The 13,203-nt window shown below is 27.9% G+C and overlaps 2 protein-coding genes and 1 pseudogene across 2 annotated transcripts; all 3 read right to left on the reverse strand.

Annotated features, from left to right (window-relative positions):
• Positions 1-5,501: 5,501 nt before the first annotated feature.
• On the reverse strand, positions 5,502-7,169 carry LOC112681269. The gene is made up of 4 exons (XM_025551533.1): positions 6,959-7,169; positions 6,591-6,790; positions 5,825-6,380; positions 5,502-5,755 (listed from the first exon to the last, which is right to left on the reverse strand). Exons 1-4 carry the CDS (start codon positions 7,167-7,169, stop codon positions 5,502-5,504), a joined length of 1,221 nt encoding a protein of 406 aa, XP_025407318.1.
• On the reverse strand, positions 7,161-9,888 carry LOC112681272 (annotated as a pseudogene).
• Positions 9,889-11,924: 2,036 nt separating this feature from the next.
• LOC112681270 lies at positions 11,925-12,914 on the reverse strand. Its single transcript, XM_025551534.1, has 3 exons — positions 12,629-12,914; positions 12,411-12,526; positions 11,925-12,335 (listed from the first exon to the last, which is right to left on the reverse strand). Exons 1-3 carry the CDS (start codon positions 12,912-12,914, stop codon positions 11,925-11,927), a joined length of 813 nt encoding a protein of 270 aa, XP_025407319.1.
• Positions 12,915-13,203: the final 289 nt, after the last annotated feature.

Below are 13,203 nucleotides of genomic sequence, written 5' to 3' on the forward strand. Positions count from 1 at the left end.
TCGTTGTTCCCAAACGATGATGTATAAGGAGTGTAAGAGTGATATTCGCATCAAAGACAAATGATGAAAGTACAGCTTCTACTGTTGATGTTAGTATCGAAATTGATGCTTCAGAAAACCTTACTGGTGTTACTGCTTATTGTATTTTAATTTATGATCGTATTATTGAATATGTACCATTAACTAGAGAGATAAGAAAACTTGTATAGGATTTTTTATGTACTTTACGTGTTTATTATAAAATATATTTAAAAAAATAAATATAGAACATTTTTTACAGAATAAATTGTTTTATTTTAAAATTGAAAAATGAACCAAGAAACCTCCTTGATATATTTTAAAAACTAAAAAAATGGACTCAGAAGCCCCCTAATACTACTACTACCGATTTTTTTTACTTTGATTTGTAACATCGTAAAGGTGTAAATTTATTGTTTTTGAAAATTGTATATTATATATTCAATACTGATTTTACTCTTATAACTCCTACATCAGGTGAAACAAAGAGGATATCGAAGCAAGAGCAAAGTAAATATTTCAAATGGCTATGAGAATTTTAAAATGGCCGTTTTATTTTATTTTGTATCTAAATTGAATTATCTTAATACATTTTTATACAATTTAAATAACGTCAATATCAGCAAAAAATTTAGATTAACTATCAAACTTTTCCAACAAATTTAAAAGTCTTACGTTAAAAAGACACACTGGTAAAATTTTCCTAACATAGCTCACATTTTAAGGTTAAAAAACTTATCTAAAAGATACTTATCTTCATATTTAATGTCTTGTTAAATTAACACGACAACCAACAAACAAAAATAAACGAACTTATATTTATTAATAGTTATATACCAGTGGTTTTCAACCTGTACGTCTCCAAGGTCGTCGTTGGTTATTGTCAAGGGCGATTCGTCTGCATTAGAAATTAAAAGTTAAATTATAATAAATTGCTATAATTATTATTTCTCATACATATAAAATGATTAACTAGGTTAACCTATTCCATTGTAAGTTTTTATCTGAGAAAAGCAAGTTTTTGTTATCTTTGAAATGGTGTTTATGAATTACAATAACACGAAGACATTATACCCAAAGCGAAACGGTTACAATAACGGATAGGAAGCGCTATTAGGTGTTTTTGCACAGCACAAGCACGCACGAACGCACTCAAAGTCATAGTTGTTATCACGCGATTGACAAAACGGTCTAAAAATAATCAATATGCGGGCGAGTATTTTATTGTTTCATCAACCGTCTTAGAATGCTGATAATGTAAAAATAATATAATGGTAGTTTTAATAATATCACCACAATAGTCAAAATTCATATAATTTTCGCGCGCGCTTACGAACTAATTATTGATTAAGATTACTATTTATTACAATTTGTACACAAATAACTATACTAAAAAAAGTTTAATAAGCTATATTACAATAATGTTTACATCAAAATAAAAATTAATTAATATATAATATGCATAATAATATTTTACTCAATATTATTAAAATTTTAGGTTTACATTTTTATTTTTATATTGTCGGATATATGTTTGGATTCAAAAATATCTGATTTTAACAACCCCCCAAAAATAAATAATAATAATATAAAGGTAGCTCCACACTATACATGTTTCGCGTTTCGCGTTTAGTGTTTTCACGTTTTCATTTAATTTCGTGAATAGTAAGTATAGCTTTTTCACGAAAAACTTTTTCGTAAAAACTGTTTCGTAATGTTTCGCGAACGAGGCGGTAAATTGACGAAATCAAAGGACACGTATCAATAATTTCGTATTGTTTCGTGTCATTTCGTTAGGTTTCACGTTGCATATGTTTTCGTAAACAAGAAGTTCATATAATTAATATAAATTAAATTAGATATAAAATATAGGTAAATTAATGTGATAAATTATCATCATGTGGAATCACGTAATATCATTTAATTCCAATTATCAATTTCCAATTCCGTTCTCTATTTTTAAATAAAATTGTAGTCTACCATCTTCGGGTTTTTGATTTGATTTTTTTTTTTTTTAGTTTTGAAGACAATACAATATAAATTGCACTGGCAATTGATAATTCATCTCCTCTATCACTATTCATTTGTATTTAAATAAAAAGGAATGAACAATCTGTATGTTGACACGAACTATTGAGCATCATTGATCGTTTTCGTAACCTGATTGAGCACAGTTGCAATCAAATAATAGGAACCAAAAAAAAAAAAAAAACCCCAAAAACCACACGATTAAAGCACGAAAATGGGTACGACGCGTAGTGTTTTAAAATCGAAAAAAGCTGGCCGAAATTAATTATTCCTAAATTTTATACCATAAAAAATCAAAAAGTATCGGATCATGATGTTGTTACGTGGTACCCAATAAAAACAGGTACCTATCGTAATGATGTTGTTGGATCAGGGTAAATTTGATTAAATAATTATTTCAAACACTTGTAAACACTTTAATAAATACAATTACAGAAACAGACATAGATACAAAAATATAAATTATAAATTTGCGCGCTAACAATATCGAAGACGAAACTCAGAAGGGCTTGGTCTGATAGCTGGACACGTCTGCCGTTGGTGGTGAAACGGAGCCTTTATATACTCTGTTGATTCTGTTTTAATTGTGTTGTTTTCGACACGTGGCTGTCCTTGGTCTTGATCTTCATATCCAAGTGATGTTTCATCACGTGGTTGCCCTTGGTCTTGATTGTCTTATTCGAATGATGATGTTGTTGTGGTTGTTTGAAATTCGCGCGTGGCGCCCATTAAGGTTTATGTGTGCAATAGTACGTTTTTCCTTATACGACTCAGGAATATGCGTATTATTATTTCTTAATAATATATGCATATTACAATGTTTAAACGCCCTATTACTTAAATTTGTTATCAGTTTTAAAATGCACCTCTTTTTTGGGGAATTGAAGGGGTTAATAGAACCCAAATTTGATATAATTTTATATTTATTATTAAAAAAAAATATATATATTTTTGTAGAAAAATTTACTAAACTTTTAGTATATTATATAATCAAATTAATAGTTAAAAAAAAAATTATGATTACAATGTTTGATTTGTGTAGAAGAACTAGTGGCGCCGATGTATCAACAATTTTATGTTGCCAACTAGACCCAATTAATTTAACCACCCACCACCTACCATACGTGCACATTTTTTCTTAATTTAACTCATAGTATTTGTAGCAGATAATTTTTACTTAATAGTATTAATTTGATAACTGATGTTTGTATTGACTAAAGCTGGGAAAAATTAAAGTGGTAGGCAGGGGAGTTCGGGGTTACAAAATGATACTTCTAAACAATTTTATCGAGTACATTAAACATTAAATAATTTGCATTACAAATTTAAAAACACGTAATTAAAATTTATTAAAAAAAACTTGAATTTTATTTATTCTTACTTAACTTATTGTATTTCTTTTCTTTTCATAAAAAAAATGTTCTTTAATAGGTAGTTTTTTTATATAGAGTAGACAATACTTACTTTAAAAATGTAAATAGTAAATACAATATAATAAAAGTTTAATAACATTGTTTAAAAATCAATTATACTATTACTAATATTAATATAGAAGTGCTTTTGATAATTCCGTACTTTTATTGGCAAAATTATTGATAACGTTTTCTACATTTGGTACGCAATCCTGTTCACATATAATTTTTAAAAAGCTTTCCAAACGTTCTTCTTTCATTTAGGTTCTTAATTTTGTTTTCACAAGCTTTAACTTAGAAAAAGATCTATCCACGGAATAACTTGAAACTGGTAGTGTTACAGCAATATGAAGTAAAGTGTGTAAATTTGGAAAAACATTTTTTAACTGAGATACACAAAATAGTTTAAATAATTTTCCCATACTTCCTACATTTTCTACATTTCTGGTCACAAATACAGGATGATTTTCAAATTTCTCTTGTTCTACATTATCAAATATATTGGTAAAACAATCATCATAATCACTGTCATCGCCATCAGACTCCTTATTATGCAAATATTCAGGTAGTAATATGGATTTTTCTAGTTCTAAGAAATTAGAACAAAACTGTTGATATTCGTTCACTAAATCATCATATTTTAAAAATGTTGAATACAGTTCACAAATAATTTTAAATGCATCTTTTGGTAAAGGATTTGGAGAATTTTTAATTTCCATAATTCTTTTTTTAGAGAGAAGAGAAAGGTCTTTTAATAACTCTGCTTCATTATTTCCAAACCTGTCATTTAACTCATTTTGTATTATATCTAAGGCACCATAATAGTATTCAACTTTGAATTTTGTAATGGGGTCTGTAATTGGTTCATCCCTTTGAAGTTCACCAGAAAATTTTGGAACACGTCCAGGGCCGGCTGAAAGTTTTTTGCCACCCTAGGCAAATCTAATTTACGCTGCCCTATGCAATAATTTTTTGGAGAGGAAGGGGTTGAATAAAATAAGGACATTCATTTTTATCTATGAACCATTGTTTATTTAAACAAAATAAAATGTTTTGACTGACTTAAGTTTTCTTTACAAAATATAAAATAATAATAATAAAATTAAAATGAATGTTGGGAATGAAATAAATTAATAAAAATATGTATTTAATTTAACATTAAAAAATATTTAACTAAAAAATTAAAAATATATTAAATAAAATTAATTTTGCGAGCCTTTTCTTGGACAAAATCAATCAGTAAACTTTTAAATTCCAGATTTTACATTACTTCTTTTTCAATAGAAATTGTAGCAAGATCACTTAACCTTTCTTGATTCATAGAAGGCCTTAAATAGTTTTTAATTATTTTTAATTTTGAAAAGCTCCGTTCACCAGATGTGACCGACACAGGCATAGTTAAAATAATTCGAAGTGCTACAGCTACATTTGGTACAAAATTGTTATTATTTACAATAAACTGTAACACTTCTAATGGAGTACTGTTGGGCAGTGGCGTGGTGAACAATTTTAATAAAAGGAGCCAGATATAATTTTTCCATCCACCCACCCACCCACATAAAACAGTATGTAACCAAAATTGCTCGCTTCGCTCGCAAGAAAAATATATTACCGTTTAATCATATTTAACATTTTTATTGTGTACAAAATAAATGTTCACAAGTCAAATTGGTGTTCCTGTACAAAAAAAAAAAGGAAATCCATTTTATTTATATTAATTTAGTTATGCCTACATGTATTAAGGCATGCAAATAAGTATATTTAAAACAAAACTTTAATTTTAACATGTAATTTTGGTATGAAGTAAAATATAATTTGTTTTTGATTTATTATATAAAGAATAGTTCATAAATATAATTTGTAACAATACTCTACATTAATAATGTAATAATAACAAATAGTTTTAACACATCAAAATACATATAAGCTCAGTTTATATAGTATCTAATACAGTTATACCTATACGTTATAAACAATACATAAATAACAACTAATATAGAAAATAGGTATGAATATATATGATTTGGCATCGAACTTGAAGTATTATTTGAACAACAATTCTTTTCGCAGCAATGAAGATGTCAAAGCATATTTGTTCAAAAATTCTTCTGGATTTAAAACTATATCTTTTTCACATGATATTAGCATGAGACTTTTAAGTCTATTTTGCATCATAGTAGATCTAAGTCGAGTTTTAACAAGTTTTACTTTAGAGAATGATCTCTCACTTGAAGCAGATGTTGTAGGAATAGTGCATAAGTACTTATATACTACAAAAAGGTTTGGGAATGCTGCAACTAAATTATAAGAACAAAGTATTTTAAGTATTTCAATTGCTGAAAGTTTTTTTTTAGTTTCTTCATTACTGTCTATTTCATTATATGAGTCAGAATCATGTTTAGTTTCATTTTCGCTATCAATGATCAGATCCTTATTTGAGTTAATACTGGAAAAATGTATACCATTGTATAAGTTAATAAAACTACTCGCAAATATGGTATATTCCATTTTTAAATTATCAAGATTTAAATTAGGAATCCAATTCATAAACGCAATAAAATTATCTTGAGGAATTTCAGTTCCTTCTCTAGTTGCCTCTAACCGATCAAAAGTCAATAATGACAAGTTGGACAATATATCTCGTGCACCTTCAAATCTACTTATAATAGAAGTATTTACTTGATCCAATACTACATAATAAACTTCAATTTTAAATTTTTCATAAGGATTTGTAATAACTTTATCAGAAACAATTTCTCCAGGCAACAGTTTCCTGCGACGGCTACGTATATTTGGCAACTCACATTCAACTAAACCAATTTCATTAACAAAATATTTTGTTTTTGTAATTAAATCATTAAAGCTCTGCTCATTTCTTAATTCAGATAATTTTTTAGCACAAACATCCACCATAGTAATTGCCTGAATGAAATCAATAGATGAAGATTGCAAATAAATTGACAATGGAGTAGTACAAGATAAAATATTTTGCATTAAAAATAAATTCAAAATAAACTTAAATGAAGTAATTATTCTGTAGAGATTTGATGCAGTTGAAGAAGTTTCCCTATCAGTTGAGTTAATTAACTCTTCTAATGTTTTTAGAATAGCTAAATACTTTTTACTTAATACTGATAATGCACGATCATGAGAAGTCCAACGGGTGGTAGAGAAGTTTTTCATTCTACATGGCCTTTCAGAAGGATAGCATTTAATTTGTTGCTCTAGGAATATGGCTGTTCGTTTTCTTGCCCTCATATATGTGATCAATTGTTGAACATCTCCAAAGAAATTTCTAATACTTGAATATTTATCACATGTATCCACAACAACTAAATTTAAGATATGTGCAAAACACCAAACATAAATAGCATTTGGGTTTTTCTCTTGGACATAAGATCGAAGACCAAAATATTGTCCTTGCATTGATGCAGCCGCATCGTAAGATTGAGCACATAGTTTTGTTGTCCAATCTAAATTATATTTACTACAAATATCACAAAAAACATTAAACATTCCCAATCCTATAGAATCAGGGGCTTCTTTCATAGCAACAAGTCTCTCTTCAGTTTGACCTTCTTCATTAACAAAACGTAGGACTAATGAAAACTGCTCCAAGTTTGAAACATCAGTAGTTGTGTCTATAATTATTGAAAATACTCCTGCTTTTTTAACTCTCCTCAAAATCTCTTCTCGTACCATTTCACCCATAACACTCAACATATTATTTTGACTAACATTTGATAAAAATGTTAATCTGTTTTTTTTTTTTGCATTCTGAATTTTGGATAAATGAGCCGACAGTAAAGGATTATATTTAGCTAAAAGTTTGACAAGTTCTACAAAGTTACCTTGATTGGATGAACCCCAGTGTTCACTGTGACCTCGAAATGCATTGTTTTGCCGAGCTAAGTACAATAAAGCTTCAAAAATTATTTTAACAGTTTCTCTATTTTCTGCAACCTGTGAATTTGATGATGATAATAACTGCACATCAACCCTTAATTGACTTGTATACATAACTCGGCGTATTTCAGACTGTAAGTGTTCTGGTGCAGATTCGTGTACTTTAATTTTATATGAAATATGTCTCCAGTCATTAGTTCCATGTTTTGAAAATTGATCATGTTTTCCATTTGGCAATCCAAACAATTTACAAACTATACAAAAGACGCAATCGGTAGAAGGAGAATATGATAGCCAATTGCGTTTTACAAAACTTCCTAGTGAAATTTCTTTAAAATAATATTTTTCATGAAATGATCTTAGACGATTACCTTGTTGTTTTGTAGGAAATATACAACCACTTAATTGTGATTTGGAAGGTTGGCATGACTCTAAAGATGCAAAATGAGCAAAAAGTTCACTAGATACATTAGAGTTCATCACAGCGGGATCATTGGGAAATTGTTCTAAACTTAACGTATCTATTTGCACTACATTTTGCTGTGGCTCAAAGTTGATATTATGCATCAAATCTATTTAAAAATATAAATATCATGAATTAATGAAATGGTTTTTACCTGATTGGCAAATGCATTTATTTATTTAATACAAATTGATCTTATAGGTAAATACATAATATACTGTTTAAAAATGAATGAAAAATCTAAGATTTTTATTAGGTTAATTATTATTTATAAATAACATATAAAGCAAGTTTAAACTTAAAGAAACCAGATTATTAATAAATAGTAAATCAATAACAAGTATTATTAAATTAACTATTAAAATTAGGTCTATAATAATAAATTAAGAATAAAATTCTAAATTTGAATAGTTGAGATAATGACACAATGATTCAAAATACATTGAAAATGTTACAAATAAATATAATACATACACTTCACTTTACTTCCTATTATTTAATAAAAATATCCATATCTCATATTCTTTATGTTGTAACTTTTTATTTTAAATCACATAAAAAAAATCAACTTTCATTTCCTAAACAGCTACTCAACATTGAATTAGAGTTTCAAATTATAGATAAATTATATTAAAATATAAAGCCAATCACTGGACACATATATAGACATATTATTATAGTTGATATTTAATGTACCAAGTAACTATAACTAAATAACTTAATAAATAACTTAGTAAATCTGGGGAAATAATTTAATTTACATATGCCATGTTATAAAAATTAAAAAAAACAACCGAAATAACTGCATAAATGGTTAAATACTATTATATTTTTATATTAATTAAAGTTGCATTTTACACAATACAAATAATAATAATACAATAATTATTAAAATAAAATTAGGTATTGTCAAAACTATTTAGAAAGTAATCATAATATTCAAATACAAAATAATAATAATAATAATAATGCATAATTTCTTCATAAAAAAATTTAAACATTTTTTCAACATTGGACAACAATTTGGACACAGATTTCCTAAAGTGAAAATAATCTCTATGTAATTAGTATTATTAATACTAATTACTTACCAGCTTCAACCATAGTTAAATTTAAACTAAAATAATAAGACTAATTTATTCATAAATAACCTGTTGGCGGATAAATTTGTATGATTTCAGTTGAGTCGACCAAGTTTTGCTTTGTATTAATATTCAAAACGTCTAAATTAAATAAATTAATTAAATTAATAAAAATAAGAATAAAACAAATATATTGATTATTGATTACCATCCACATTAATTTCACTTAAAAGTTGTTGATTGTTAGGCAAACTAGACTTCATCAAGCCGATATCATTTGGGTTAAAATCATGTTAATACATTATCAATGTTAATTATTATTTATTACAATATTATATTATAATATAATTATTGGTATGATGGAAAATAAATAGGTATATATGAATAATGAATTTAATTAATATAATGAAATGCTTAACTTACTTGATTTTTCAATTTTTTGAAATTTTCTATCACTTTCCGTACGTTTAAAATAATCTGAAATAAAACTGGAAGCCGTTCTCTTTACAGGCTTTATTTTTTTTTGACAAGATTCTTTATGGCGAATCCAGTTAACACTGTTCATAGATTCACGTTTTTTACCACAACTGGGACACAGTGAATTCATTTTTAAATAACGGTTATAATTGCAAACGTAAATAAATAAATAAATAAATTATTATATAAACTACTAAAGTAGGTTTCTGCTTGACGGTTATTGCATTAATAACAGTCGATCGCGAAATAATACATTGACCACTGATATTTGATATTAATAGTTAATACCATTGATTAAAATTTATAAATACTCCATGTTAATACTAATATAAGTAATAATCTCACTAATAATAATATTGTCATGCACTTGTGCGGGCAGGCACAAGTCATTTCGGCTGTTTTGGGTAAATGGGGAATAACCATCTGATAACGATCTGTTTTATTTATAAAACAAAATAGTGTATTAATTAGTTTATACTTTATTATGCCATGTTACCGTTGTAGTTACCAGTGGCGGTTCTGGTAGTATTTTTTCGGTGAGGCAACATAATGTATCACCCCCCCCCCTCCCTCCATACAAAATTAGAATTCACAATAAATGTAATTTAAAAACAAAAATAATTATAATTGTAGGAATGCTAATAATATACTTGTTTCGTATAGTAAGTGATAGATAGGTAATAAACAGAGCATTTTAAAATTTGGTGGTCCTGAAAAGGACCTTTTGAGTAGGTATGCCTAGTCCTGAAAATGACTTTTTAAGTTGGTATGCCTAGTCCTGAATAGGACTTTTTAAGTAGGTATGCCTAGTCCTGAAAAGGACTTTTAAATATGTCTAGTTCTAAAACTATTAATTAACTAAATTAAAGTACCACGTCTGTCACTGGATACGTCATAACTCCAACAGTAATTAATTTAATAATGTTTATTACAATAAACTGCAGCACTCGCACATATATTTTAACGCAGACGTTAAGACGAAACCACCGAAAACGGAAAAAGTGTAAGACACAAGCGAATATTCGTTCAAGACGTCAAGACAGAAATGACTAATGAATAAATAATGATAAATATAAAATTATTATCAATAGATATTACAACGGACAACGGTTTAATTAGGACTGTCCCGAATCTCGATTGTAACAACAACATCTTTACTGATAATGTGTTTTTACGTTGAAATGCCGGCTGACTATATATTCCTGTATACCGAGTCTATTTTTATTTCATAGGCGATGTAAGTCGAGCCTCACAATGATCATTACGCATGCGCAACTCTAGTTATTTTATAGTCGCGTGCATTCGCGTACATACGCTTGTGTGTGTAATTCATGTACACAATAGTACATACTCTGAGGCGGAGATGAACGGTGCCTTCTGACGTCATCGGAACATTACCGCCGGTTGAAACACCAGCGTTTGTTTACGTAATACTTATATTTTCATTCATTTCTTATCGGTTTATCACTATTTTTTGGTAATAAACACTAATGATATGATTTACCATTATTTTACAATATAATAAATGATAATTCATATTGTTAAACTTGGCAAAGAAGATTTTTTCTCAAATAAAATCATAAAAACGTTAAAAATTAATATCGAAATATTTATATGCTATCGGTGGGCCAAAATATATACTTTAATAGTATTTTTTACTTAAAATTGTAGGTTAGGCGGCGCCTCACTTGCCTCACCCCCAAAACCGCCACTGGTAGTTACTAAACTATCTACTTATATACCACACAATATTTATACATTGTTTATACGATACACCAATAATTACATTTTCCTAGATTATTATGAATAAACTCGCTGATATGTTAAGACGCCAAGTTCATAATTTATAAAAAAAATATTTTACAAATCCACCTACACCCACCCCCACATATGAATGGAGCCGCGGCTCAAAAAAAACTGCTTCGCCACGCCACTGCTGTTGGGTTTTAATAACTCGGATGTTACTACTAACTCATCTGTCATTTCTATGGCATCAATATCTGAATTACTAACATTTTCATTTTCTAAGAGTAGCAATTGAAGATCTATACAATTTTTTACAATGTTATCTTTCGTTATACTTTTTAGACTACTTATATCATACAAAAATTTAAAGTTATCGCAGTGGTTATGTAATTGTTCAAATCTTTCTTCGAGAGAATTGAGAGCTACGTCTAATATATAAAAGTATAATTCAACTTTAAATTTAGTTTTTAAATTAATTATGGGTTCATCTGGTTGTTCATAAGAAAAGAACACGGTTTTATTTTTTCGTGGGCGTATAGAAGTTTGTTGCGTAAAAGAAGCCTCAATATCCAATTCAAGAGCTATGGTTTCAGTATCTTTTAAAAATTTATCAAAACTCTCATCACATCAAATTTTTTTAAAAAAAATTATAGTTTCAGATAAAATATTTTTTGCGCCAGATATATCTAATGTTACTTTCTGTAACACTTTACTCTCTAGATTTATTTGATTTAAAATTGAGTGCCAAATTACAACGCAACACACAAAGTTAAAATTTTTAATTTTTTTAGCTTAAGATTCAGCTTCTAATCGGGTAATTTGATCAAAAGATATATCCTGACTTATTTCGTATAATGAATCAAATATTTCACCTGTTTGATATCTGAATGGTCTAATTGCATCTATTCTACTCTCCCATCTAGTTTCACTTAATGGCTTCAAAGTTAATTGTGTTATATGTTTTTTTAAAACAGCCCATCGACGAGTAGAACCACTTAAAAATAAAAATATAGCTTGAATTTGAATAAAAAATTTGCTTGCTCCAGTGGATGATTTAGCAGTATCATTTACAACTAAATTTAGTGTATGAGCATGACATGGTACAAAAAAAGCACGACTATTTATATCTAAAATTTTTTTTTGTACACCAGAATTACGACCTTTCATGTTTGAGCCATTATCATAACCTTGCCCTCGCATATTCTGTATTGGAATTTTATTTATTTTTAATTCTGACAATATTGCATTTTTAAATTCCTGACTTGTGGTAATATCAACCAGAATAAACCCAAGAAAATGTTCACAAATATCTACTTTTTTTGTATCTCGGTTAATATCAACAAACCGTATAGTTATTGACATTTGTTCTACTCTACTTTTATCGGGAGTACAATCTACAATTATTGAATAATACTTAGCATTTTTTAACTTTTCAAGTATTTTATTTTTAATTGCTCAAGAAAGTAAATGTATGATTTCATTTTGAATCCTCTTACCTAGATAATGATTATGAATCTCCTTATTTTGAATTCTGCAAACATGTTCTGATATAACACTATCAAATTTTGCCAGAAGCTGTACTAGTCCGAGAAAATTGCTATTATTGTTTTCGTAAAGAACATCGTTTGTACCTCGAAGAGGTGAACATTGTTTATCAAGAAATTCAATGATTGCCATTAAACGCTCAAATATATTTTGCCAATGCCGAGTTTCATTATTTAATACACGTTGATGGGCAGCATCTATGGTTTGATTGCTATTTAATCTAGCAGACAGTTCCATCCATTTTTTTAAAGAATTAAAATGTATTTTGTTTGTTTCATGTTCTTTAACTATATTGTGTACGTTTTTCCAATCATTACAGCCAAATTTAGTCAATGCATAATTTTCACTACTAAATAATATTTTACAACAAAAACGGTACACAACATCATTTTTAATAAAATAAATTAACTACGTATGTTCTATAACTTCACCATTTTTTAATGTTTTACTTAAAATTGAAATTGGAAACCGTCGATTTAACGCATCTCTAGGATATTTGAAATCTTTATTTGGTTTAGTGGGACCT

This window comes from Sipha flava, unplaced genomic scaffold (assembly GCF_003268045.1).
Source record: "Sipha flava isolate LNK unplaced genomic scaffold, YSA_version1 18904_pilon_pilon, whole genome shotgun sequence".
Taxonomy (NCBI): domain Eukaryota; kingdom Metazoa; phylum Arthropoda; class Insecta; order Hemiptera; family Aphididae; genus Sipha; species Sipha flava.